Consider the following 22,500-nt stretch of genomic DNA (forward strand, 5'->3'; position numbering starts at 1 on the left):
ATCCTCACACATTTCTTTTCTCTGTCGTTCTGGGTAGCTGAAAAACAGGAAGTGAGGAGAGCGGTGTTGAGCTGCTCGCTCAGAAAACTCGGCGTAGATGATGGCGACAAGGATGAAGACAGTGAAGAGGAGGAAACCTAACAATAAATCACGCCACACACACACACACACACACACACACACACATTATGTGGCACGTTATCTGTATTATAAGTGAGAGTAAGGATGCCAAAACTTTTTACCTTTACCTTTTTTTACCGACTTGATGCATCCCTAACTTTTTTTTTTTTTTTACACACACTGTTACACACTGCATTTGATGTAAAATTACAACTAATAATAATCAATTAATAAATATTGTATATGAAAAATAAATTGTCAGTGTTATTGCTAAATAGAAAATAAACTTTATTTAAAGAAAGGAAATAAAAGTAATAAAAAGATATTGTCTATTTACAGAGTTTACATACACGTTTTACAAGTTATATGAAATCACACTACATATTCGAGATGTTGCACAATAAGTTTTATTGTTTGATTTGCAGTTTGTACAAACACAAATCACATCCGTTTCGGCACCTATGACTTTGTTTTTAATCCCATCCGCTTTTGTGACGTCGTGTCCTAATTGGTTAGAACTATCCCAAGTATTACGCTATGATTGGTTACTCTTACGCAAATCAGCCAATCGCAACTCAGGGGCGGGGTTTCATTCGCGCTTGGCATTATTTCCATCAACCAGGAGCATCGAGTTTGCGCACGCGCACAGACGACTCGCGCCAGCCGTATAAAAATATCATCCGGGTATCTTCACTTCCTGTTTGGCGATCCGTCGCCACAAGAGAGGAGCAGTACGTTTCAGTGCGCTCGGGAAATCTGGGCCTGAAAACCCATTAATATACCGCGGTTTTCCCGCAGCTGGAGAGCGGATAACGCTCGGTGGGAAGCAGGAGTTCCCACAACGAAGGGGAGCGAATTACCCCGTCTTCTCACCCCTTCCTTTTATTCTTTCGGAGACATTTTGGATTTGGTGTCTCTCTTGTTGTTTTTTTTTCTCGGTTTGTTTGGTGGTCATGATGTCGCCGTAATGGAGTATCCGGTTCTGACAAGCATGAGCAAGGGCCTTCGCCGCCTGACCCGCACTTCCTATAACAGCCCGCTTTTTTCGTTTCCTATCCCGTTTCATGCTAGAGAGCTCAGCGGCTCTCTTCCCGGAGCTCGGTCTCAGTTCTTCACCCACAGACATGGAGAAAAACCCGAACGCCAACACCAAGGTCCCGCCCCGTTCCAGTTCCACAGGGCCAGCGGCGGCAGATTCTAAAACCAAAACCGGTGTGTATACACTCTTTACTTTGTGTTACAAATACACATTTTCCTCCATATATACTAATATTCCAGGTATTGTTGCTGCAACACAAAAGCTCCGTTATTGTTATTGTTTGTTCTCCCTGTTCGCCATGACGTTTTTCAGGCCTCGGGTCATGTGGTGGCTCAGACGCATTGCTATTGGTCGGTTAGTTCCATACGTCACGCGCAGAACCCGGAAGTTTTTTTTGTGCACTGCGTAGGAATCCTATGTAGGGAGCAGGTGTGCGTTTGGTGGTCATTTCAAGTGTTTTTCGTGCTCTAGAACTTTTTTGGGGGCTTTTAAATGTCGACCAAATACCACAAATACGGAATATTCATCCTGAAATGCTTCTTAATGCTTGACTGGCATATACCTGTTACACACACACACACACTCCAGTAAAATATGCTGAAAATGTTTTATTGCTCTTATACCACAAAAATCCCTTTGCAATTATAATAAAGAGCAAACCTGTTTTTTTTTTTTTTTTTTAGATGTTTCACCAAACAAGATATATATTGCGTAACCTTATTTGTTGAATTTCAATTCTATTCCATGGGAAGAGAAATTGCAAATTATAAACCAGTCAGTCCTGAAAAATATTCTCTCCAAAAAAAAAGCCCTGAGGTCTGGAGACTCTGGATATTTGTGTTAAACAAATATATAAATAAATAGTGCCTTTTAAATAAGACCTGATTGTCATCTATTAAACGTGTGTGTTTACGTAAAGCTGTCTCAATTCTGATTGGTTGGCTGAACAGTTTTCTCCTTCGCTGCTGTGACGAGAACTCGGATCGACTCGATTTACTTCTAACTGAGTTCGTTGTGCATGTTTGTTTGCTCAGACGATGAAGTGCACTTTTGTAAAGGCTCAGCACGCGGCCCAGAGGAGACGTCCATGTGAATTGGAGGCTATTCTTGTTCTGTCACATGATTTTGAAAATCCTCTCGGCTCCTGAAGAGTCTTTGAAGCTTGTTTTGATCACGACTTGTCCCGTGATGCCGCTCTGCGTCCAGATGATAAGCTCCACGCCGACACCCTCAACTCTTATCATACGGTTGTACTTGAGTTGTCTCACGTCAAACAGCCGCTGACTGACCTATGCACGGTGACTGTTCGTTGTGTTGGGAAACGTGTGACGCGTTTAACGCTCCACGTCTGACTTGAGCTGTCCGTGTACGACTGAACCATCCAGTGTATATTATAAATCTATTTAACGGCTGGATCCTGGAATCCCGTTTACACAAGTTTTTGCTACTTTCCAAAATTGTCGTATGAGATTTTCAGCCACAAGGGTGCTACTAAAGTCTGTGAGGTGAGGCCTGTGGTGTGCAGGGGCTTTGTCTTGCAGGAACAGGTTTGGGTCCCCAAGTTCAAAGAATTTTATTCACTTGGATCGAATGACAGAATGTCCCAATACTTTTGGTCGAATTATGTTGCAGCTGGTTTGCTGCTGGTTAACAGGTAATAAATATCATGTGATGTTTGGTGTCATCAGATCATTCATCTAACATTTCATGTCTCTCTTCTTTTTTGTGTTCTCCTTTAAAGACTCGAAGAACAATGGCGGCTCCAAGCGCTATAACCGTAAGCGGGAGCCGGCCTTCCCCAAAGCAGAGAGTTTCCCAGGCCCTCGGCGCACCCACCCACAGAAAGGCAAGAATTTCGACAAGAGACCCCCCCAGAGAGGCGGAGGAGGCAGTAGACCTGGTGGGCTCATGGGCGGTGGGAGAAGAGAAGAGGTAAGACGCAGAGAACAGTGTACGTGAGAAAACGATCGTGCTGAACGCTCAATCGATCTACCTGTTCCTCCTCGTCCCTCAGGTAGCCGAGACGCGCCGGGCCGAGTTCAGCCCGGCTCAGTTTTCCGGACCCAAAAAAATCAGTTTGAACCATTTGCTCAATTTTACCTTTGAGCCCCGTGGAGGCCACATGGGCCCCGGAGGCGACGGGCATTCGTGCTGGGGTCGCCGCAACAAGTGGGGGCACAAACACAAGCCCTTCAACAAGGAGCTGTTCCTGCAGGCCAAGTGAGTGGTGCTGTTATGGGACGTTCACATGCAGAGTTCCTCGTGGCGGCTTCCGTCTGATCTGTCGTTCCTGCTCTTGTCTCCGTAGCTGCCAGTTTGTGGTGATCGATGATGAGGATTATCAGGCTCACTTCACTGACCCCGACACGCTGGTCAGCTGGGACTGTGTGCAGCAGGTGGTGAGTGAAACCCGTTCATCAAGATCTTCAAGGATTCGAAAGGATCACCGGATGGAATTTCTAGGGGTCCAAACACTTTTTGTTCATCCTTCTTTCTCTCTGCCATATAGCGCATTTACAGCCACGAGGTGCCGTCGTGTCCGATCTGTCTGTACCCTCCGGTGGCGGCCCACATCACTCGCTGTGGCCACATCTACTGCTGGCCCTGCATGCTGCACTACCTGTCTCTGAGCGAGAAAACCTGGTCCAAGTGTCCGATCTGCTACGAGGCCGTGCACAGTGCAGATCTCAAGAGGTACGAATAGAGGCTATATGTTTATTCTGCAACTTTCAGTATGGACCTGACCCTCACAGACTCTCCTGTTCTTTCTCAGCGTTGTCGCCATGGAGACACGTCAGTACGCTCCCGGCGATGTCATCACCATGCGCCTGATGCGCAGGGAGAAAGGTGTGTTGGTGGCGCTGCCCAGCTCGCAGTGGGTTAAAGTGGAGGAGCCCATTCGCTTTGGAGGTGAGGGACAGGAGATATCGTGAACATCACAGCGTAGAAATGAACACTCGCTTCATCTGGGTTTTTATCCGATTTCTATATATTTTTTTCTGATTAATGGTTTTAATTGTGTGTGTGTGTGTGTGTGTGTGGTGCAGACGTACGTCTGAGCTCTTATTCCAAGCTGCTGCTGGCGTCTCAGGATCAGGTTCTGGGTCTTCTAGCGGAGGAGAGGGCGGCACTGCAGGCTCAGATGAGGCAGGAACGGGACGACCCACAAGCCTGCTTCATACAGAGCGCCTTATTGCAGCTGCAGGTAATGCGTATATACACACACACACACACACACACACACACACACACACACACACTCTCTTAGTCTATTAGATGAGCAGCCTGTTAAATATATACATTTTGAATGAATTGCATGCAGGAGCGAGAGGACGGCCTGCTGAAGCGGAGCGTTCCAGATAAGACTGGAGTGGACGGTGCAGACCTGAGGAATCTCTCTCTGACCGACCGACATCTGGACTCGACTGCTCCAGATGTGGCGATCAGCAAACTCACCAGCTCCAAGGTTTAAAAAGCAAAATAACCCAAATCGGGTTCAATTCAGCTTTGTTCCGACTCTCAAAGTGAATCAATCTCTCTCTCTCTCTCTCTCTCTCTCTCTCTCTCTCTCTCTCTCTCTCTCTCTCTCTCTCTCTTTCTCTTTCTCTTTCTCTCCAGCCCATCCTGCAGTACGCTTCAGCGTTCGACGACCAGATTGTGGAGACTACTGAAGAGCTTCTGGAGGTCACGCCCCAACAGGAGGTGGCCGAGGGGGTCGAGCAGGTGCTGGATGGACCTGGAGAGGAAGCACTGACTAGTGAGGCTGGGTCACAGCAGAACTCTCAGCATGGTCCATACTACTACTTCTACCAAGGTGTGTGTGTGTGTGTGTGTGTGTGGTAGTGTGCATGAAAAGACATGGTCCTCTATCACAGGGTTTTAATGCGATTCCCTCTCGATTTTATTTTTTGTGCAGCTGAGGACGGGCAGCAGATGTTCCTGCACCCGGTAAACGTGCGCTGCTTGGTGAGGGAGTACGGCAGCCTGGAGAACAGCCCTCAGTCCATCAGTGCCACTGTAGTGGAGATCGAGGGCCACACAGTTAACGAGGTAGAACCTCACTGATTCAAAGGTGCACTCAAAAAAAAAAAAAAAAAAAAAAGTGGCAAAGTATTTAAAGTGTGTGTGTGTTTTGAAGGACGTTCGTCGTCGACACCGTTACCTCTCCCACCTGCCCCTCACCTGCGAGTTCAGCATCTGCGAGCTCAACCTCCAGCCGCCCGTCCTCTCCAAGGAGACCCTGGACAGCTTCTTAGGTACACACCTGGACCTGTTCTTTTATTTTTTTTTAATATTTTTTTCATTTTGTCCAAACATCTTGAGCTGCGTTCTTCCTCTGACAGACGACCTGGAGCGCAGGAGGCGTGCGAGGCAGAAAAAAGCGAGGGATGAGAAGAGAAGGGAGAAACGGATTGAGATGGAGGAGAACAGGAAGCAGGGGAAATGTGAGTAAATGAAATGTAGTGAGTGTGTGTTTCCTATGAAAGAGGTGATCCTCCTTCTCTTCATAAGAGCTGAAAACACTGAAGTTTCCAGAACAAGTCTGTTTTCTCCTCTGTAGACCCGGAGGTGCACATCGGGCTGGAGAACCTGCAGCAGTTCCCAGCATTTGGTTCTCCTCCTCAGGACTGTCCACCAGGACTCAATCCAGAGTTTGTGTTCGGACCCCTGACTCCTCTGAGCTGCAGTCCTGTCTCAGGTACGCCACTGGTTCTCAAAGTGTGGAGCTCCCTCTAGTGGGGAATAAAAACATGACGGGTGCAATGAAGGCAGGATTTATATAATTAATGATTTGTTATTAAGAATAAAGCTCATGCTCATTGAGATGCTTCAAGTTAAAAAAAATTTCATTACTATTTCTTTGTGGTGATTGACGACAGACGGGGGATTAAAATCCATCCCCATATTGTGAATTGCAAAAAAAGTTTCAGAACCAATGTTGGATATTCAATCTAATCCCTTTAGTTTCCAGAAGAGGGCGCTATTAATCCTTTCTTCTTTCTGTTCAGATGTGGCGATGTTCCCCAGTCTTAACGGGAACAGTCAGTCGTTCAGTGTAGGCAGTATGGAGGAGGACCCTCCCTGCATGTCCTTCGCGCAGGTAAATCCCTCCTTCCTCCCCATCTCCTTTCATCGTTAAATCATCAAACTCGTTAAACGTGTCCGATTCTAATCCGTGTAGATGCTGAGAGATGGAAAAGCCCGTGCAGACGTCTGGCCCAAACCTCCTCCAAAGAAAGGTGAGCGACTGAACACGGATACGGCTGACGTACGTGAGTGTGACTGTTGGATGGGATGGTTTTTCTGTAATAAATCTCTCTCTCTGTAGATGCGTTTTTGGCTCCTCCGGTAGCTGATAGCGATGGGGAAAGCGACGGGTCGGACCGCGTGCCGGTCCCCAGCTTCCAGAACTCCTTCAGTCAGGCGGTTGAAGCGGCGCTGCTGCAGCTGGACAACAAACCACCAGTCAAGGCTGAAGCTCCGCCCACCACTGGTTTGTCTTACACTGTGTGTGTGTGTGTGTGTGTGTGTGTGTGTGTGTGTGTACAGTGCGTAGCAGTGTTGTTTGTTTTACTTGTCCTGATCTTCTCTCCATGGTGTCCTTCTTACTACCCCCACAGATGAGAAAGGAGGGAAGAAGAAGAAGAAAAAGCAGAAGCTTCTCTTCAGCACCTCTATGGTTCACACAAAGTAAATAAGACTGCATACTCCCCCCCCCTCCATTTTTTTATAATTGTTTTTCTTAGGTCTGTCCCTTTTACGCTACGCCACAGCTTCACGAACTTGGACTTGGCATCACCAACACGCCGCTGTAGGCTGAAGAGACGCTGTTCTGTTAATCATCGAGTCGTTTACTCTAAAACGTTGCAGTTTCTTTTCATTTTGAATGAAAAGTGAGATTTTGCTCAAGAAATAAATGTAAAGCATCCAATAATAATCACCGTACAGCGACTCGATCTCGTCACAGCGCCAGACTCCGATACGCCTCCGTCACGGAGAGTAAAATCTGATTAACTCTCGTTCCAGGGATCAGAGACGACGTTCAAGGGTGGAACTCGACGGCAGTCAACCAGCTGCCGAATAACACGCCCTTCACGTCATCGCTGAACCCACGACAGTTTCCAAAGGAAAAAAAAAAACATTTTTACATTTCAGTTCAACAATCGCTTTTATTTATTTCCTTTTCTCCCTCCTTCATCCTTCTCACACTTCAGTAAGGCACTTTTGGTGTTTTTCCGCATATATTAATCAGCTGCACGCATTAAACACGACCCACGTTTACACGCTGCTTCATTCGGGTTTTCACCAACACGTCATAAACACGTGATAAAAGCCTGAGTTTGGTCTCGGACTCGAGAGGAAGTTTGACGCTTCGGTGAGGTGCAGCCTCTGTATTTTTGGGGTGTTTTTGTTTTTCATGTTCTAAAATTAAAATGATAAAAAAAGGAAGATATTGGATTTTATTTTGAGGAATCTGTGATTTAAACCTGCACATTGATTTAAGGAATAAAACGTTGTTATGCACTGCCTCTCGTTGGGTTGCTCTTTTTACTGACCTAAAATACATTTCATAAATACACACACACACACATGTGTAACACACTGCTGCTTCTATTCACCTTAAACCTGTGTGTGTATGTGTATGATACGAAAAAGATCGTGCTTTTTGAACACACCATTCCACATTGTCTCCTTTTACTGTACCGCAACTAACGATTATTTTGATAATTGATTAATCGAATTAATTTAAATATTTCGCTTATTGTAACTAAAATACATTAAATTAGGGTTTTAATGTATAAAAGTGAAATTTAAAAAATACAAAAGCTTTTTTTTTTTTTTTTTTAAATAAAAAAAAACAGCATTTGAATATGAAAGATGAAGCAATTTGTGTAAATCAACTTTTTTGTTGACAACCCTTTTTAAAATAAAAAAAAAAATTGTTTGGGGGAAAAAATTTACATTCAGTTATAAAGAAATAAGCCTCAAGGATATATAGTGAATTTGATTTTGTATATTGAAATGTGCATAATTTAAATATACAAACATTGTTACAAACAAAATTTAAACATTAGTGAAGCTGCAGAAAATCAATTCAAACAATTTAACTGTAGTAGACAAACGCTGTAAAAAGAAAACTGAGAAAAAGGAATATACATTAGTACACAAACGCAATAATTCACTGAAAACCACATCAGTGAGAAAGTTTTCTGCTTTTAGTGTTGGTTCACACCGTGATAATTGAATCATAACGATGTTGTGAGAGAAGTGATTGCGTTGAGATGCTCTGGGGTTCGTACTTTAATCTCCTGACTCAGTGGTTAAAATCTACCGCCTTGACACTTTAGTGACCACGTGTTCACGTGAGATCCTTCACTTCAATCATTCGCTCAGGACACGCCACAGGAGCCCACGTCTTTATTTACAGTTTAAATACAGTATATATAGATTCTTCAGTCTGTTCAAAAACATAGCACACACGAGTTTCCCCGTCAGTGAACACACACACACAGCTGTACAGAACGCATTCAAGCTCGGTTCTGAAGCAGAGCCTCGAAGTCTGGTGAACAGACGAGTTTGTGTTTCACGTGGCCGAGCACGGTCACGTCACCTCTTCTTCCCTCTGTGTTCACCGACACCAACTCCTACACACACACACACGCTGCATATTTAATAAATAAACATAGAAAGTATGGAAAGTATATAACCACTTGTCAGAGAGAGAGAGACTGTGTGTGTGTGTGTGAGAGACCTGGAGAAAAGAGCAGGACGTCCCAATAGCCACGTCCAGTGTGATGTTCCCCAACACCAGCTGCACTCGTCCCGACTTCCTCACCAACAAGCGTCCCACTAAACCCTCCTGCAGCTCCTTCAGATGACAACTGTTCTCCTCCTCCTCCTCCTCCTACCACACACACACACACACGTAAAACTTAAACCTTTTAAACACACAACCTTAACACGTATTACAGACGATGCACATAACTATAAACGGATAAAAAGTACACACACACACACACACACCTGTCCTTCAGTCTTCTGCAGCACGTTCTGTCCATCCTCAGACTGCACGGTGGTTTTCGTGGGCCGGGCTTCACTGGTCGGTGGTTGTCCTGGCAGCGAATCAGGAAGCTGAATGAACAGAAGCTCCTCCTCCTTGCAGTGACTCCATGCCTCCAACAGGTCTGGCAGTAAGACTGGTTCAGGAAGGGGCGGCGGCTTAAACATCGTCTCCGCCTTTTTCATCACGGGGATATCAGGAGGCTCTTGTTTAACTGCAGAAAAAGCAAAACTTCAATAGACAAACTGTCTGTCTCTTCGTCTCTGTCTGTCTGTCCATCCGTCTGTCTGTCTGTCTCTTCGTCTCTCTGTCTGTCCAATCCCCCCCCTGCCTTTGTCTGGATCTTACAGTCTTTATTTCCCTGCCTGTGGAGTCGGTAGTTCACCTCTAGAGGCCGCTCTCGTAATGACAGCAGACCTTTTCAGACGTCGCAAAGGACACGACCCAGAAAAACTATATCGGTATGGATTTTTGCTGATTGTTTTAGCGAATCGACAATTGGTGCGGATTATACCAATTAATTGGTCGACCTCTACTGTCTATCCTCCTCTGTTTGTCTCTGTGTGTCCATGTCTACGTCCATGTTCTATGTCTCCGGGCCTCACACCTTATATATCCATCTCCGTGTTAGCCCCTGTGGATCTTAATCTCTATGGCTCTCTCTTTCTTAGTGTACCTCTCTGCTCATCTATATATCTCCTCTGTCTGTCTGTCTGTCTGTCCATCTATCCATCCCTCCCTCACCTGTAACAGCAATTCCTGAGCTTTCAACGTTCATCTGTTCATCCTCTGCATTCTTCTCCTCTTTGACTCTTCCTTCGACCTCGGTGTCTTCGTCCTGCTCTTTAAACACCCAGCCGGACACAGCCAGAGGAAGCTGCACGGGACAGCAACGCGCTTCGTTCTTCAGCAGCGGGTCGTCCACGAACTGCAGCACACATGCAAAGGATCATGGGTATCATCGAGCCTACTGCAGCGATAACTATTCAAATATTCTATCCAGTGAAAACTGAGTAGGTAATTCTGACTAATTAAATCCTGAATAAAAAATAAATAAAATCACACACACACACACACACACACACACACACACACACACACACACACACACACACACACACACATTGTCTCTTTCCAGCTTGCGCAGGATCTCTTTGGTCTCCTCTTCAGTCTCTCGCTTCTCCTTCTTAATGTTGATGATGGGGCAGGGAGCGCTGCTGGACGTGTCCCGCGTGTCCTCATACACACCTGCCAAGACAAAAGGAAATTACTGGGCTACAGCCGAAGTGTGCCAAAACTTAAATCCATGAGTAGCACTACTGTTAGCCCCGCCCCCATTCCCTGTGTGTGTGTGTATTTGAGCACAGTACTGCAACTCCTCACCTCTCCTCTTGGCCATCATCTCCGCCGGTCCCTGCTCAAAGATGGAGTGGGATTGGATGACCTCTGGCCGGCCCCGCCCCCTGCCACGCCCATCTCTCTGGCGTCCACGATCGGCATCTTTCCTCTCTCTCCTGGGTCCCTCGTCAACTTTTAGTCTAAAAGTAAAAACAGCAGAAAAAGTAGACCTCTAGAGGTGAAGGATATAACACGTGAGACATTAACTAAAGTTAACAGGTAAAATGAAAAATAAATTTCGAGATAAGAACTCAAACTTCACTTACTCTTCTTTAGTCTTTCGGCCGATGATGTTGGGCGTGAAGGTTTTCTGTGGGAGAACAGACCACACACACACACACACAGAGAGAGAGAGAGAGAGAGAGAGAGAGAGAGAGAGAGAGAGAGAGAGAGAGAGATAGCCATTACACATTGTATGAATAATTTATAATGATGACTGAATTATATGATCTTTTTTTTTTTATCACAGCCAAATGTCCAATTCTTTTTTTAGAAAGACCTCAAGTTTAGCACAAGCCAGAAATGAAAGGAAAACTCCTGAGTTTTCTCCACTCTGACTCCGAATTAAACAGGATCTCCGTTCTTCTCTACAACACTCTAATGCTAATCAGTCATGATCAGATCCACCCTACAGATACCAGAGAACATAATACGATCTCATGATATGGTTTTTGAAGCTTACAAATAACCACAATGTTTTTTTATCTCAAGCGTACCTTCTTCACTCCACCCAGCGTCAGGTCTCTGGGGCGCATGGTAGGAAGGCGGCCAGGAGTCCTTAGGTTCAGCATCGCACCCCGACCTCCAGCACTAGACCTCGGGGTGGAAGAGGAGTCGCCGGAGCTTGGGGTCGCCATCTTCACTCTGAAAACCATCAAGAAATAACACAATACGCATCACTGAGAGCGTACACCAAGTAAGGTTTTATAACTACATAACTTTGGTGGAGGTTAGACCAGAATTAGACTGAATTTAGAACCTAAAAAAGGAAATCGTTTCTTAATAAGGGTTTAATGAGATATTAAGGGTGTATGAAGGACAGAGACAGAGCTGCTGGCGAGCGGTATAGAACATCTGGAGAAAGTGTAACATTTGGACATTTATAGATTTGTTGGGTCAAAGTAAATCTTCATGCCGAGTTTGTTGGATAGAAACAAAAGGAACATGCATGTGTCTCTCAAAAAAACATAAAACACTATACTTTGGACATACACTTGTCTTTATATACTGTATGTATCGGAGTTGATTCGGAATCGGCTCGGAGTCATTTTGGACCTTTCCAATATGGCGGCCGTGTTGACGCATGCCTGGGAGCACCTGAACGCTGACGCGGCGTGTTTAACGACTTTATTTGATCTAAACGCTGATTTAACACAAACAAACGGGTTCAATAAAATATTCTCAACTACTCCCTGAGATGTGGGTCGTTATTTAATTAATCCATCACTCATTTAATGCTCTACACAGTGCGCTTAATACCGGAAGTATGGAGACACTCGGGATTGAGCCACACGCATGGTACCGACACTACTGCAACTTTTTACACAACACACACACACACACACACATCAATTCACATCTGAAACGTCAGAATAAGTTTATTGTGTAATTAAAAGCTGTGAAACTGACTTTAGTCTCTATAAGATCTCATGTCATCAGAAACACATGGCAGCGACACATGGCTGAACAACCGGCTGCTAAAACCAACTCAAATCTATTACAGAATCAGAGACTATTTCAGATAAATACATATAAATATATAATTACTCGCTTTCTTCTCCTGCTGACTGAATCCAAATGTCCTTAAACACTGTGTGTATCTCACAGAGTTCTCACTGAAATCAGCGCTCTGATGGGAGTTTCCTTGTGTAGTGGGCGGAGTTTGATAACCTTTGAACGGTGTGACGTCTTTGGACACATTTTTAATCAAATATCAATTATTTAACGAATGAAAGCTGCAAAAAAATACATTTGGAACTGCCCGAGTTTCACAAATGTACTTTTTCATTATAACAGTACAGTGAATTACAGTAAAGTATAGTTCAGTGCAGTCTCATATATAATACAGTAAATACTATAAATACTATAAATACTATAAATATTATATAATACATATTATATAATACAGTAAATTATAATATAGTATAGTAAATTATAATATAATACAGTAAATTATAATATAGTATAGTAAATTATAATATAATACAGTAAATTATAATATAGTATAGTAAATTATAATATAATACAGTAAAATATAATATAATACAGTAAATTATAATATAGTATAGTAAATTATAATATAATACAGTAAATTATAATATAGTATAGTAAATTATAATATAATACAGTAAATTATAATATAGTATAGTAAATTATAATATAATACAGTAAAATATAATATAATACAGTAAATTATAATATAGTATAGTAAAGTATAATAAAGTATAGTCTAGTATAATATTTTACAGTAAAGTAGAGTGTAATATAGTATAGAATTGTATAATATAGTATAGTAAAGTATAATATAGTATAGTAAAGTGTAATATAGTATAGAATTGTATAATATAGTATAGTAAAGTATAGTGCAGTGCAGTCTAATGAAGTCTAATACAGTATAGTATAATATAGTATAGTATAGTGCAGTACAGTACAGTACAGTATAATAAAGTATAGTATAATATAATATAGTATAGTATAGTATAATATGATATAGTATAGTATAGTGCAGTGCAGTACAGTACAGTATAGTATAATATAATATAGTATAGTAAATTATAATATAGTGTAGTAAATTATAATATAGTATAGTAAATTATAATATAGTATAGTATAGTGTAGTAAATTATAATATAGTATAGTAAATTATAATATAGTATAGTATAGTGTAGTAAATTATAATATAGTGTAGTAAATTATAATATAGTATTGTATAGTGTAGTAAATTATAATATCCTACAGTATAATATAACAAGTACAGTAAATTATAGTACAATATAATACAGTATAGTATAATATAATATAGTATAGTAAAGTGTAATATAGTATAGAATTGTATAATATAGTATAGTAAAGTATAGTGCAGTGCAGTCTAATGAAGTCTAATACAATATAGTATAATATAGTATAGTATAGTGCAGTACAGTACAGTACAGTATAATAAAGTATAGTATATTATATTAAAGTATAGTATAATATAGTATAGTTAAGTGCAGTACAGTATAATAAAGTATAGTATAATATGATATAGTATAGTATAGTGCAGTACAGTATAGTAAAGTATTGTATATTATAGTAAAGTATAGTATAGTATAGTACAGTATAGTATAGTAAAGTGCAGTACAGTATAGTAAAGTATTGTATAGTATAGTAAAGTATAGTATAATTTAGTATAATATAATATAGTACATTATAGCAAAGAATAGTACACATCAGTATAATACAGTACAAATATTATATAGTATAGTAAGTGGCAGTATAATATAGTATATTGTAGTATAGAGCAGTAGAGTACAAATTCGTATAGTATAGTGTGGTAAAGAATAGTGTGGTACATTATAGAATACACTATAGTATATAGTAGAGTATATATAGTATTATAGTATAGCATAGCGTAGTGCATAATAGTGTAGTATAGTACAGTATAGTGAAGTATAGTATTCTATAGTAGTGCAGTATATTAGTGTATAATACAGTTAGAACAGTATAGGACATTAAAGTGAAATATTGTATAATGCAGTACAATATAGAGAAGTAGGGTGCAGTATAGTATAGTATAGTATAGTATAGTACAGTATAGTATAGTATAGTATAATATAATATAGTATAGTATAATTATAATATAGTATAGTATAGTATAATTATAATATAGTATAGTAAATTATAATATAGTATAGTATAGTAAATTATAATATAGTATAGTAAATTATAATATAGTGTAGTAAATTATAATATAGTATAGTAAATTATAATATAGTATAGTATAGTAGTAAATTATAATATAGTATAGTAAATTATAATATAGTATAGTATAGTGTAGTAAATTATAATATAGTGTAGTAAATTATAATATAGTATTGTATAGTGTAGTAAATTATAATATCCTACAGTATAATATAACAAGTACAGTAAATTATAGTACAATATAATACAGTATAGTATAATATAATATAGTATAGTAAAGTGTAATATAGTATAGAATTGTATAATATAGTATAGTAAAGTATAGTGCAGTGCAGTCTAATGAAGTCTAATACAATATAGTATAATATAGTATAGTATAGTGCAGTACAGTACAGTACAGTATAATAAAGTATAGTATATTATATTAAAGTATAGTATAATATAGTATAGTTAAGTGCAGTACAGTATAATAAAGTATAGTATAATATGATATAGTATAGTATAGTGCAGTACAGTATAGTAAAGTATTGTATATTATAGTAAAGTATAGTATAGTATAGTACAGTATAGTATAGTAAAGTGCAGTACAGTATAGTAAAGTATTGTATAGTATAGTAAAGTATAGTATAATTTAGTATAATATAATATAGTACATTATAGCAAAGAATAGTACACATCAGTATAATACAGTACAAATATTATATAGTATAGTAAGTGGCAGTATAATATAGTATATTGTAGTATAGAGCAGTAGAGTACAAATTCGTATAGTATAGTGTGGTAAAGAATAGTGTGGTACATTATAGAATACACTATAGTATATAGTAGAGTATATATAGTATTATAGTATAGCATAGCGTAGTGCATAATAGTGTAGTATAGTACAGTATAGTGAAGTATAGTATTCTATAGTAGTGCAGTATATTAGTGTATAATACAGTTAGAACAGTATAGGACATTAAAGTGAAATATTGTATAATGCAGTACAATATAGAGAAGTAGGGTGCAGTATAGTATAGTATAGTATAGTATAGTATAGTATAGTATAGTATAGTATCGTGTAGAACATTATAGAATAGTACAGTAATGTACATATTAGTGAAGTATAGTATAATGCAGTACAATGTAGTATAGAACATTAAAGTGAAGTATTATAGTAAAGTATAATGCAGTGTATTACAGTACAGTATAGAACATTATTGTATAGTATAGTTAAGTATTGTACAGTATATTATAAGGTATTTAACATAATTCAGTATAGCACAGTGTAGAATAGTTCTATATAGTATATATAGTATAGCATTCTGCACTATAGTGTACCCTATGTATTATGAATATATGTATGAAATATTATAAGAACCCTGAAGTTCTGAATCTGAACAGCAGAGGGAGCTCATGAATCATACATTTATTGTTAATAAGCGAATACGTGTGATTATATTCCTCTAGTTCAAACTACAACTCCTGGGATTTAACAAAATGTGAGCATTAGAATGGGAAAATGTAAAAAAAAAAAAAAAAAAAAAAAGATTTATCCACGTTTTAAATCCTGCACAAAAGCTGTAAAATGTGTGTATTTACATTCAATTAAAGAAAAGTCAAATTCACGTATGCTCTTTAATTCTAGTTTCAATTAATATTTTTTGCAGCTTTAATAGAAAAAAAAAGTAGTTTTTTTTTATGTTATTTTAGAAATAAAGATCTGTGCCACATGGATTTTCTCTCTCCTTTACCCGCTTCTCATGTTTGATATGGTTCGCTGAATCAAAGGTCACCGTCAGCCGAATTCGGCCCACAGGCCTCGTCTGGGCGTCTGTGTTCTAATTCTGAAATCGAGAATAAATCAGAGTTAGAGCTTCTCTCATTCATCTCTCATTCATCTCTCATTCATCTCTCATTCATCTCTCATTCTGTATTTCTCTGTCTGTCTCGTCCTCTGTTTCTCTCCATCCCTGTTTCTCTTAAATTCTCTCTCTCTCTCTCTCTCTCTCTCTCTCTCTCTCTCTCTCACACACACACACACACACACACACACACACACACACACACACTACAGATGTGTGATTAGACAATAGATAGAGATTATACTATACCAGAAAAACAGCTGCATCATCCCTGTAATATTGTTTATCTTTATGATAGTTTATGAGTTTAATAGACGCCTGTGAGACTCGGAGTCGGTTTGTGGGGGTTTGTGCTTACACACTCATTGGCTGGATGAAGAGCAGAAGACACTTTTGAGGAAAATGTGTTTTGATTCTTCTGTTCAGTGTGTAGGATGAATCCTGGTGCAGAGTTTCAGCTCTGCAGCTCGTGTGCTGTGTTTAATACTGTGTACTGATCAGCGGGCTGTAAACATTCTCCTTTCACTCCAGCGATGCCTGTGGTACTGGACCATATGGGACCATCTGGCTCTTCTCTGGAGAAACCCTTTCCCCGAAAACTGAGGAGGACTAGGATGAGGATGAGGATGTGTTTAGGGTGTAATTTCATATATACAGATAGATAGATAGATAGATAGATAGATAGATAGATAGATAGATAGATAGATAGATAGATAGATAGATAGACAGACAGACAGACAGACAGACAGACAGACAGACAGACAGACAGACAGATAGATAGATAGATAGAATAAAATAGATTTGAAATAGAATTTAAAAAAGAACACAAATAAAACAAGATAATAAAAAAAATAATATACTTTATTAAATAGAACATTAAAACAAATAGAGGAATAAATAAATAATGGAATCAACAGTGAAATAAAAAATATATATATAAAAAATCTTGATCAAATTTAATAAAATTATGAAACTATTTTATAAAGAATAAGAAATGAAGTACAATACGCTTTCAAAAAGTAGAAATATAGAAGAAAAATAAATTAGAGTGAAAATAATGAAATGCAATAAAACACTTATGTAATACGAATAATATACGAATGTGATTTTCATTATAAACACAATATTTACACATGAAAAACATCTTTATATAACAGACAGTATGAAGAATAGAATATAGTATAACAGACATAAATATTATAGATATAAATATTATTACAATCTAATGATATATTCTTTATTTTTCTTTTCTTGGCATCTTGAGCAAATCAAAAGTCTATATAAATAAATAAATAATAAAAATCTGATAATAAATCATAATTTCATTATTAATAAACTTGTGAAAGGGTGGAACAGATTCCAACAGTGTGTCCGGATCCAGACAGAAAACATCACAGCGAGTTTTATTTTAAGGTGAAGACACCAGTCATCCCCCCACGCCTCGTCTCCACGCCACGTCCCCCCACGCCACGTCTCCACGCCACGTCTCCACGCTTCGTTGCCGTTAAGCCCCTCCCTCCACCCCCGGCGTGTCCGTCTGTCTGTCCCCACTGAGCTGCAGAGCTGCTACTGTACATACTCAGAGAAGGAAACAGAAAGAGAGATTGTCCATGCCACAGTCACCACCGGCTCACCAGGGACAAACTTACACTTATAAAGAACAATTTTATTCATTCTTTATTACCGTCTGTGTGAAGCTACTTTGAGACAATGTCCAAATACAAATCTATTACATCAAATTAAAACATCATGAACAGGAACGCAGATTATCTACAATCTGCATAAAAGTCAATGTTGATCATTTTCCTTTAACTGCAGCTCTGACGCCACTGAAGATCATCTCTGTAGCTACAACTGATTTAGGAGGGTGTGGTTGGTTTTTTTGGACTGAGATGTTTAATTAGTGAAGGAGTCTCCAGTGTCAATAAAGAAGTATTTCAGGGACAGATTTTTTATTCTTAGAGAAAGAGAGAGAATGAGGAAAACAGAGGGAAGAGAGAGAGAGAGAGAGAGTGAGGGTGGGGGGTGATGATGGAAAGGAGTATTTACAGCTGCTATAATGTGAGAACAGGAATTCTGATGCTTTGATGTAGTCATCATCACTGATCTTCATCACCCATCATCACTTCATCTTCATCACTCATCTTCATCACACATCATCACTTCATCTTCATCACTTCATCTTCATCACACATCATCACTGATCTTCATCACTTCATCTTCATCACACATCATCACTGATCTTCATCAATCTTCACATCCTCATCCTGCTGTTGATTTCTTGTGTGTGTGTTCTGTAGTCAGAACACCCCCCCACACACACACACACACACACACATTGGTGTTTCAAAAAGCTTTCAGTGGACTGAAATCCTCCCAGATATTCCTGTCTTTTGAAGGGACATTTTAAGTCAAGTCAAGAAGCTTTTATTGTCATTTCACCCATAAATAACTGACGCTGTACACAGAGAAACAAGACAACGTTCCTCCAGAACCCTGGTGTTACATTTACAACATAAAACAACACAAAGCGACAAAACAGAACACAGAGTTCAGGAGTAAAGTACGCGTCCTCGCCACATAAAGTGCATCGTGTGCAACCGAGTGCAAACAGACAACACAAGACAACAAGAACAAATACACAAAACACAAAGCTAGAGTACAGTGTGAAAGAGAGAGAACTGTATACAGAAGTGCACCTGTAAACAAACACAACATGTACACACAAAAGGTTGTGTGTAACAGCAACAACAGCCAAATGGATGTGTGTAAAAAACCAGCATGTAGCAGTTACGTAGTTCTAATCAAATAATAATAATATAATATGGGTGGTGCAGAGAACCTGCATGTGTTAAATGAGTTTAAGTGTGTTTCAGTACACATTTGGTTCACACCTACATATAAAACACACACACACACACACACACACACACACACACACACACACACACACGTGAATGGTGGGCTGGGAGAGGAGGGGGACTCTGAGATACGAGGGCATGGAAGTGTGACAGGATTGTGAGAGAGAGAGAGAGAGAGAGAGAGAGAGAGAGAGAGAGAGAGAGAGAGAGAGAGAGAGAGAGAGGACAACTGAAAGAGGAGGAGAAGAAAGTGAGACAGAGAAAGAGTAATCTCCCTCCATCCTTCTTCCATGCCAGAGCAGAGATACAAACAGCATCACCGCAGCACCCATCTCTCTCCTCTCTCTCTCTCTCTCTTTCTCACTCACATACACACATATATACACACACTCCTTTCCCGCTCTCCCTCTCTCTCTCTCTCTCTCTCTCTCTCTCTCTCTCTCTCTCTCTCTCTCTCTCTCTCTCTCTCGACCAGTCCAGCATTGGTGTTGATCGCAGATCTGCAGGCACTGAGGTAAGCCTCCTTTCTCTCTTGCTCTCTCTGTGTGTGTGTGTGTGTGTGTGTGTGTGTGTGTGTGTGTGTGTGTGTGTGTGTGTGATGCTTGTTGTTGTGAACACTACTTCATATCTGCAGGAGTTTTTGTATTGTTATGTAACCAGAGTGCAGGTGCAGTGGAAGATCTTGGTCCATCCACGCTCGTGTGCTCGTCTCATTTCTCTGAAGCTGCTGAGTCTGCATTAATATTTCTGTGTGTGTGTGTGTGTGTGTGTGTGTGTGTGTGTGTGTGTGTGTGTGTGTGTGTGTGTGTGTGTGAGTGTGTGTGTGTGTGAGTGAGTGAGTGTGTTTACTTTCCACATCACAGCTGCTGTATTTTGTTTTCTTTACTCCTTTGCTCTCTCTCTCTCTCTCTCTCTCTCTCTCTCTCTCTCTCTCTCTCTCTCAGGCTGTTATGTTTAAGCTTTTCCTTTTTGGGGGAATTCTCAGAGGACAAAAAAATAAAATAAATGTTTTTCATTTTTTCACTATGGAAAAATCCATTGCAGGAAAAACAAGAGTCAAACCATTAGGAGAAAACTGAGCCATGACCAATACCTTTAATGCACACACACACACACACACACACACACACACACACACACACACACACACACACACACACACACACACACACATATTTACACACACACTTTGTCTTTCATTCTTACTCTCTCTCCCACTCTTTTTCTCATTCTCTCTCTTTCACACTCACACTCACTCTCTCACTGTCTCTCCCACATCTCACTCTCTCTCTCTCTCTCTCTCTCTCTCTCTCTCTCTCTCTCTCTCTCTCTCTCTCAATCATTCAGAAGAGATTGAAGCCAATCTCAGTGAATCAGTCACGCTCTCCTCCACTGAATCCATTCTCAAGACTCTGCATCAAGATCAAAAATCCAATGATGCAAAATTCCGTGACAAACTTCAGAACCCTTTAGAACGCTTCAGAATTCCTTGAAATCAAAATTCTAGGAAGATCTACAGTAGATTCCTAGAAAAATGGCTTAAAAATATCCTGTATAAATATGTACAATATGCTGTATATATATGAGGTGGTGTCAAAACATTTTGAGACTCGCTCTGGATCTCCACAATGGTGTCAAAACAGCGACCTTTGAGTTGCATCTTTATCTTCGGGAAGTCCGCAGAAGCCAATTCTAGCAAGTAGGGTGGGTGTGGAAGTGAGATCACGTTGTTTCTGACAAGAAACTCACGTGTAAGGAGAACTCGGTGACAGAGCAGTTGCACAGCAACCGATGTATACAGGAGATGTCTTTTGACACACTGATGTATGAAGGTCGGTGCTCCCTGTGACTGTGTGTGCAGCCTTGTGCTGCCATCTGTTGGTGTGTTACAAAACTCAAATCTTTTCGATACCACTTTGTGTATCTATCTATCTATCTATCTATCTATCTATCTATCTATCTATCTATCTATCTATCTATCTATCTATCTATATATGCAGTCGAGTGTAAAGGTTTGAGGCACGTCTCAAAGTTTAATACCAACAATTACCGTGGTTTTATTGATGGACAGCACTTTCTGTCCATTTATCTTTACATTAAATTCCCTGAAACATACTTCTGTCTTTCCTCTTATAAACTTCTGTTGAGCTACTAAAATAAAAAAAATACAGCATGTCATGTTACAGAGAAACCACACGGCACAAAATGACAGCTTTGAGCTCTGACTGTTACGAAAGTGCTGACACAGGAGACTCATCCTTTTCTAAAGTAAGCCTTACGATGCATTTTTTCATTTATTGAAACGGTTGCTATAGAAACGACCAAGGATCGAGAATAACGCCGTAGTGTCAATTCTTTAGTGTCAGACATTAACAGTGAATTGAAATTGAAATGGTATTAAGAGTTAAAAGTTCGCAAAAGTCAAACGATGTGTTCGCGTTTTTTTACGCCTGGTTTGTAACCTTTACCTCCACCCTCTTTCAGATCCTCTCGCCAATTCTCAGTTCCTCTCATATTCACACTTGTTATAACACTTATGGGAATGAAATTATTTGTTTATATATTTATATATATTGTAGATAAATAGTAAAAAAAATATGTATCATAAGTTTGTGGACACCATTTTTTAACATCCCATTCCACATCTATTCCCCAAATTACTCTTATAATAAGTTCCACTCTTCTGGGAAGATGTTTCTCTAGATTTTGTGGATATTTGAGATTTAGACACAAGGGTGTCAGTAAAGTCAGGTACTGATGTAGGTGAGGTGAGGAGGCCTGGGGTGCAGTCAGTGTTCACATTAATTCATGTTCAATAAGGTTGGAGTTCTATAGCAGGAGATCTTCCACTCCAACCCATGGAAATCTGATCTTCATGGAGATGTTCTGGCTTTGTGCACCAGAAATTGTCACGTGTGAGTGTATGTGTGTGTATGTGTGTGTGTGGTTGTGTTACCCACATCTGTTTCATGGTTGATTTCTATGTGTTGGTTGGGTGTATCATTATTATTCAATACCCGTGACCTTGCTCTAGAGGGTGCCAATAATTTTGGAGTTGTTTGCATTAGTGTTATTCAATCCCTAAACAAAGCTTTCTAAGACTGACTTTTTTTTAATGAAATGAAAGTGGAGCAGGGGTGTGTGTGTGTGTGTGTGTGTGTGTGTGTGTGTGTGTGTGTGTGTGTGTGTGAGTGAGTGAAATTTAAGGCTTTGAGAGAAGTCCTTGGAGATTTTTAGTGCTCTACATTAACTCAGAGAAACAGAGAGAGCTCTCAG

At 39.8% G+C, this 22,500-nt stretch overlaps 4 protein-coding genes across 6 annotated transcripts in view; 3 read left to right on the forward strand and 1 right to left on the reverse strand.

The window, feature by feature from the left end:
• The window catches only part of pop5 (POP5 homolog, ribonuclease P/MRP subunit), a 2,963-nt gene extending 2,622 nt beyond the window's left edge, over positions 1-341 (forward strand). The window contains exon 5 of the mRNA XM_046870825.1: positions 38-341. Within this exon, the coding sequence (XP_046726781.1) occupies positions 38-141 (104 nt within the window). The 3' untranslated portion in view covers positions 142-341. The remainder of the gene's footprint in view (positions 1-37) is intronic.
• Positions 342-798: 457 nt separating this feature from the next.
• Positions 799-7,684, forward strand: rnf10 (ring finger protein 10). Its single transcript, XM_046870823.1, has 18 exons — positions 799-1,332; positions 2,901-3,091; positions 3,174-3,379; positions 3,468-3,558; positions 3,669-3,853; positions 3,933-4,069; positions 4,207-4,364; positions 4,482-4,625; positions 4,778-4,973; positions 5,076-5,209; positions 5,298-5,415; positions 5,503-5,604; positions 5,721-5,858; positions 6,169-6,260; positions 6,342-6,399; positions 6,489-6,653; positions 6,781-6,850; positions 7,187-7,684. Exons 1-18 carry the CDS (start codon positions 1,185-1,187, stop codon positions 7,242-7,244), a joined length of 2,391 nt encoding a protein of 796 aa, XP_046726779.1. The 5' UTR covers positions 799-1,184; the 3' UTR covers positions 7,245-7,684.
• Positions 7,685-8,563: 879 nt separating this feature from the next.
• On the reverse strand, positions 8,564-12,506 carry polr3d (polymerase (RNA) III (DNA directed) polypeptide D). 2 transcript variants are annotated; one of them, XM_046871453.1, is made up of 9 exons: positions 12,387-12,506; positions 11,336-11,483; positions 10,886-10,929; positions 10,605-10,759; positions 10,345-10,469; positions 9,966-10,149; positions 9,185-9,435; positions 8,913-9,065; positions 8,564-8,805 (listed from the first exon to the last, which is right to left on the reverse strand). In XM_046871453.1, exons 2-9 carry the CDS (start codon positions 11,474-11,476, stop codon positions 8,689-8,691), a joined length of 1,170 nt encoding a protein of 389 aa, XP_046727409.1. In that variant the 5' UTR covers positions 11,477-11,483; positions 12,387-12,506; the 3' UTR covers positions 8,564-8,688. The 2 variants fall into 2 exon arrangements, with proteins under 2 accessions (XP_046727409.1, XP_046727408.1); XM_046871452.1 differs by having other exon boundaries at positions 12,391-12,498.
• A 6,928-nt stretch (positions 12,507-19,434) lies between these two features.
• The window catches only part of LOC124399404 (phytanoyl-CoA hydroxylase-interacting protein), a 12,850-nt gene continuing 9,784 nt past the window's right edge, over positions 19,435-22,500 (forward strand). The window contains exon 1 of one of the 2 annotated variants that reach the window (XM_046870265.1): positions 19,435-19,738. Coding sequence is in view for 1 of the 2 variants with exons in the window: in XM_046870264.1 (XP_046726220.1) it covers positions 21,397-21,492 (96 nt within the window). In the remaining variant the exon portion in view is untranslated. Of the gene's footprint in view, positions 19,739-21,209; positions 21,493-22,500 lie in introns of those variants that run through there. The other variant, XM_046870264.1, reaches the window with a different exon arrangement.

Source organism: Silurus meridionalis, chromosome 17, assembly GCF_014805685.1.
Source record: "Silurus meridionalis isolate SWU-2019-XX chromosome 17, ASM1480568v1, whole genome shotgun sequence".
NCBI classification, from domain to species: Eukaryota; Metazoa; Chordata; class Actinopteri; order Siluriformes; family Siluridae; genus Silurus; species Silurus meridionalis.

Coding starts and splice junctions, on each gene's coding strand:
- rnf10 (XM_046870823.1), top strand. CDS start 1,185: ATGCTAGAGAGCTCAGCGGCTCTCTTCCCGGAGCTCGGTCTCAGTTCT. Junction 3,092..3,173: donor GCGGTGGGAGAAGAGAAGAG/GTAAGACGCAGA, acceptor CTCGTCCCTCAG/GTAGCCGAGACGCGCCGGGC. Junction 3,559..3,668: donor GGGACTGTGTGCAGCAGGTG/GTGAGTGAAACC, acceptor TCTGCCATATAG/CGCATTTACAGCCACGAGGT.
- polr3d (XM_046871453.1), bottom strand. CDS start 11,476: ATGGCGACCCCAAGCTCCGGCGACTCCTCTTCCACCCCGAGGTCTAGT. Junction 10,760..10,885: donor GGCCGAAAGACTAAAGAAGA/GTAAGTGAAGTT, acceptor TTTTACTTTTAG/ACTAAAAGTTGACGAGGGAC. Junction 9,436..9,965: donor CTCAGGAATTGCTGTTACAG/GTGAGGGAGGGA, acceptor CTTTTTCTGCAG/TTAAACAAGAGCCTCCTGAT.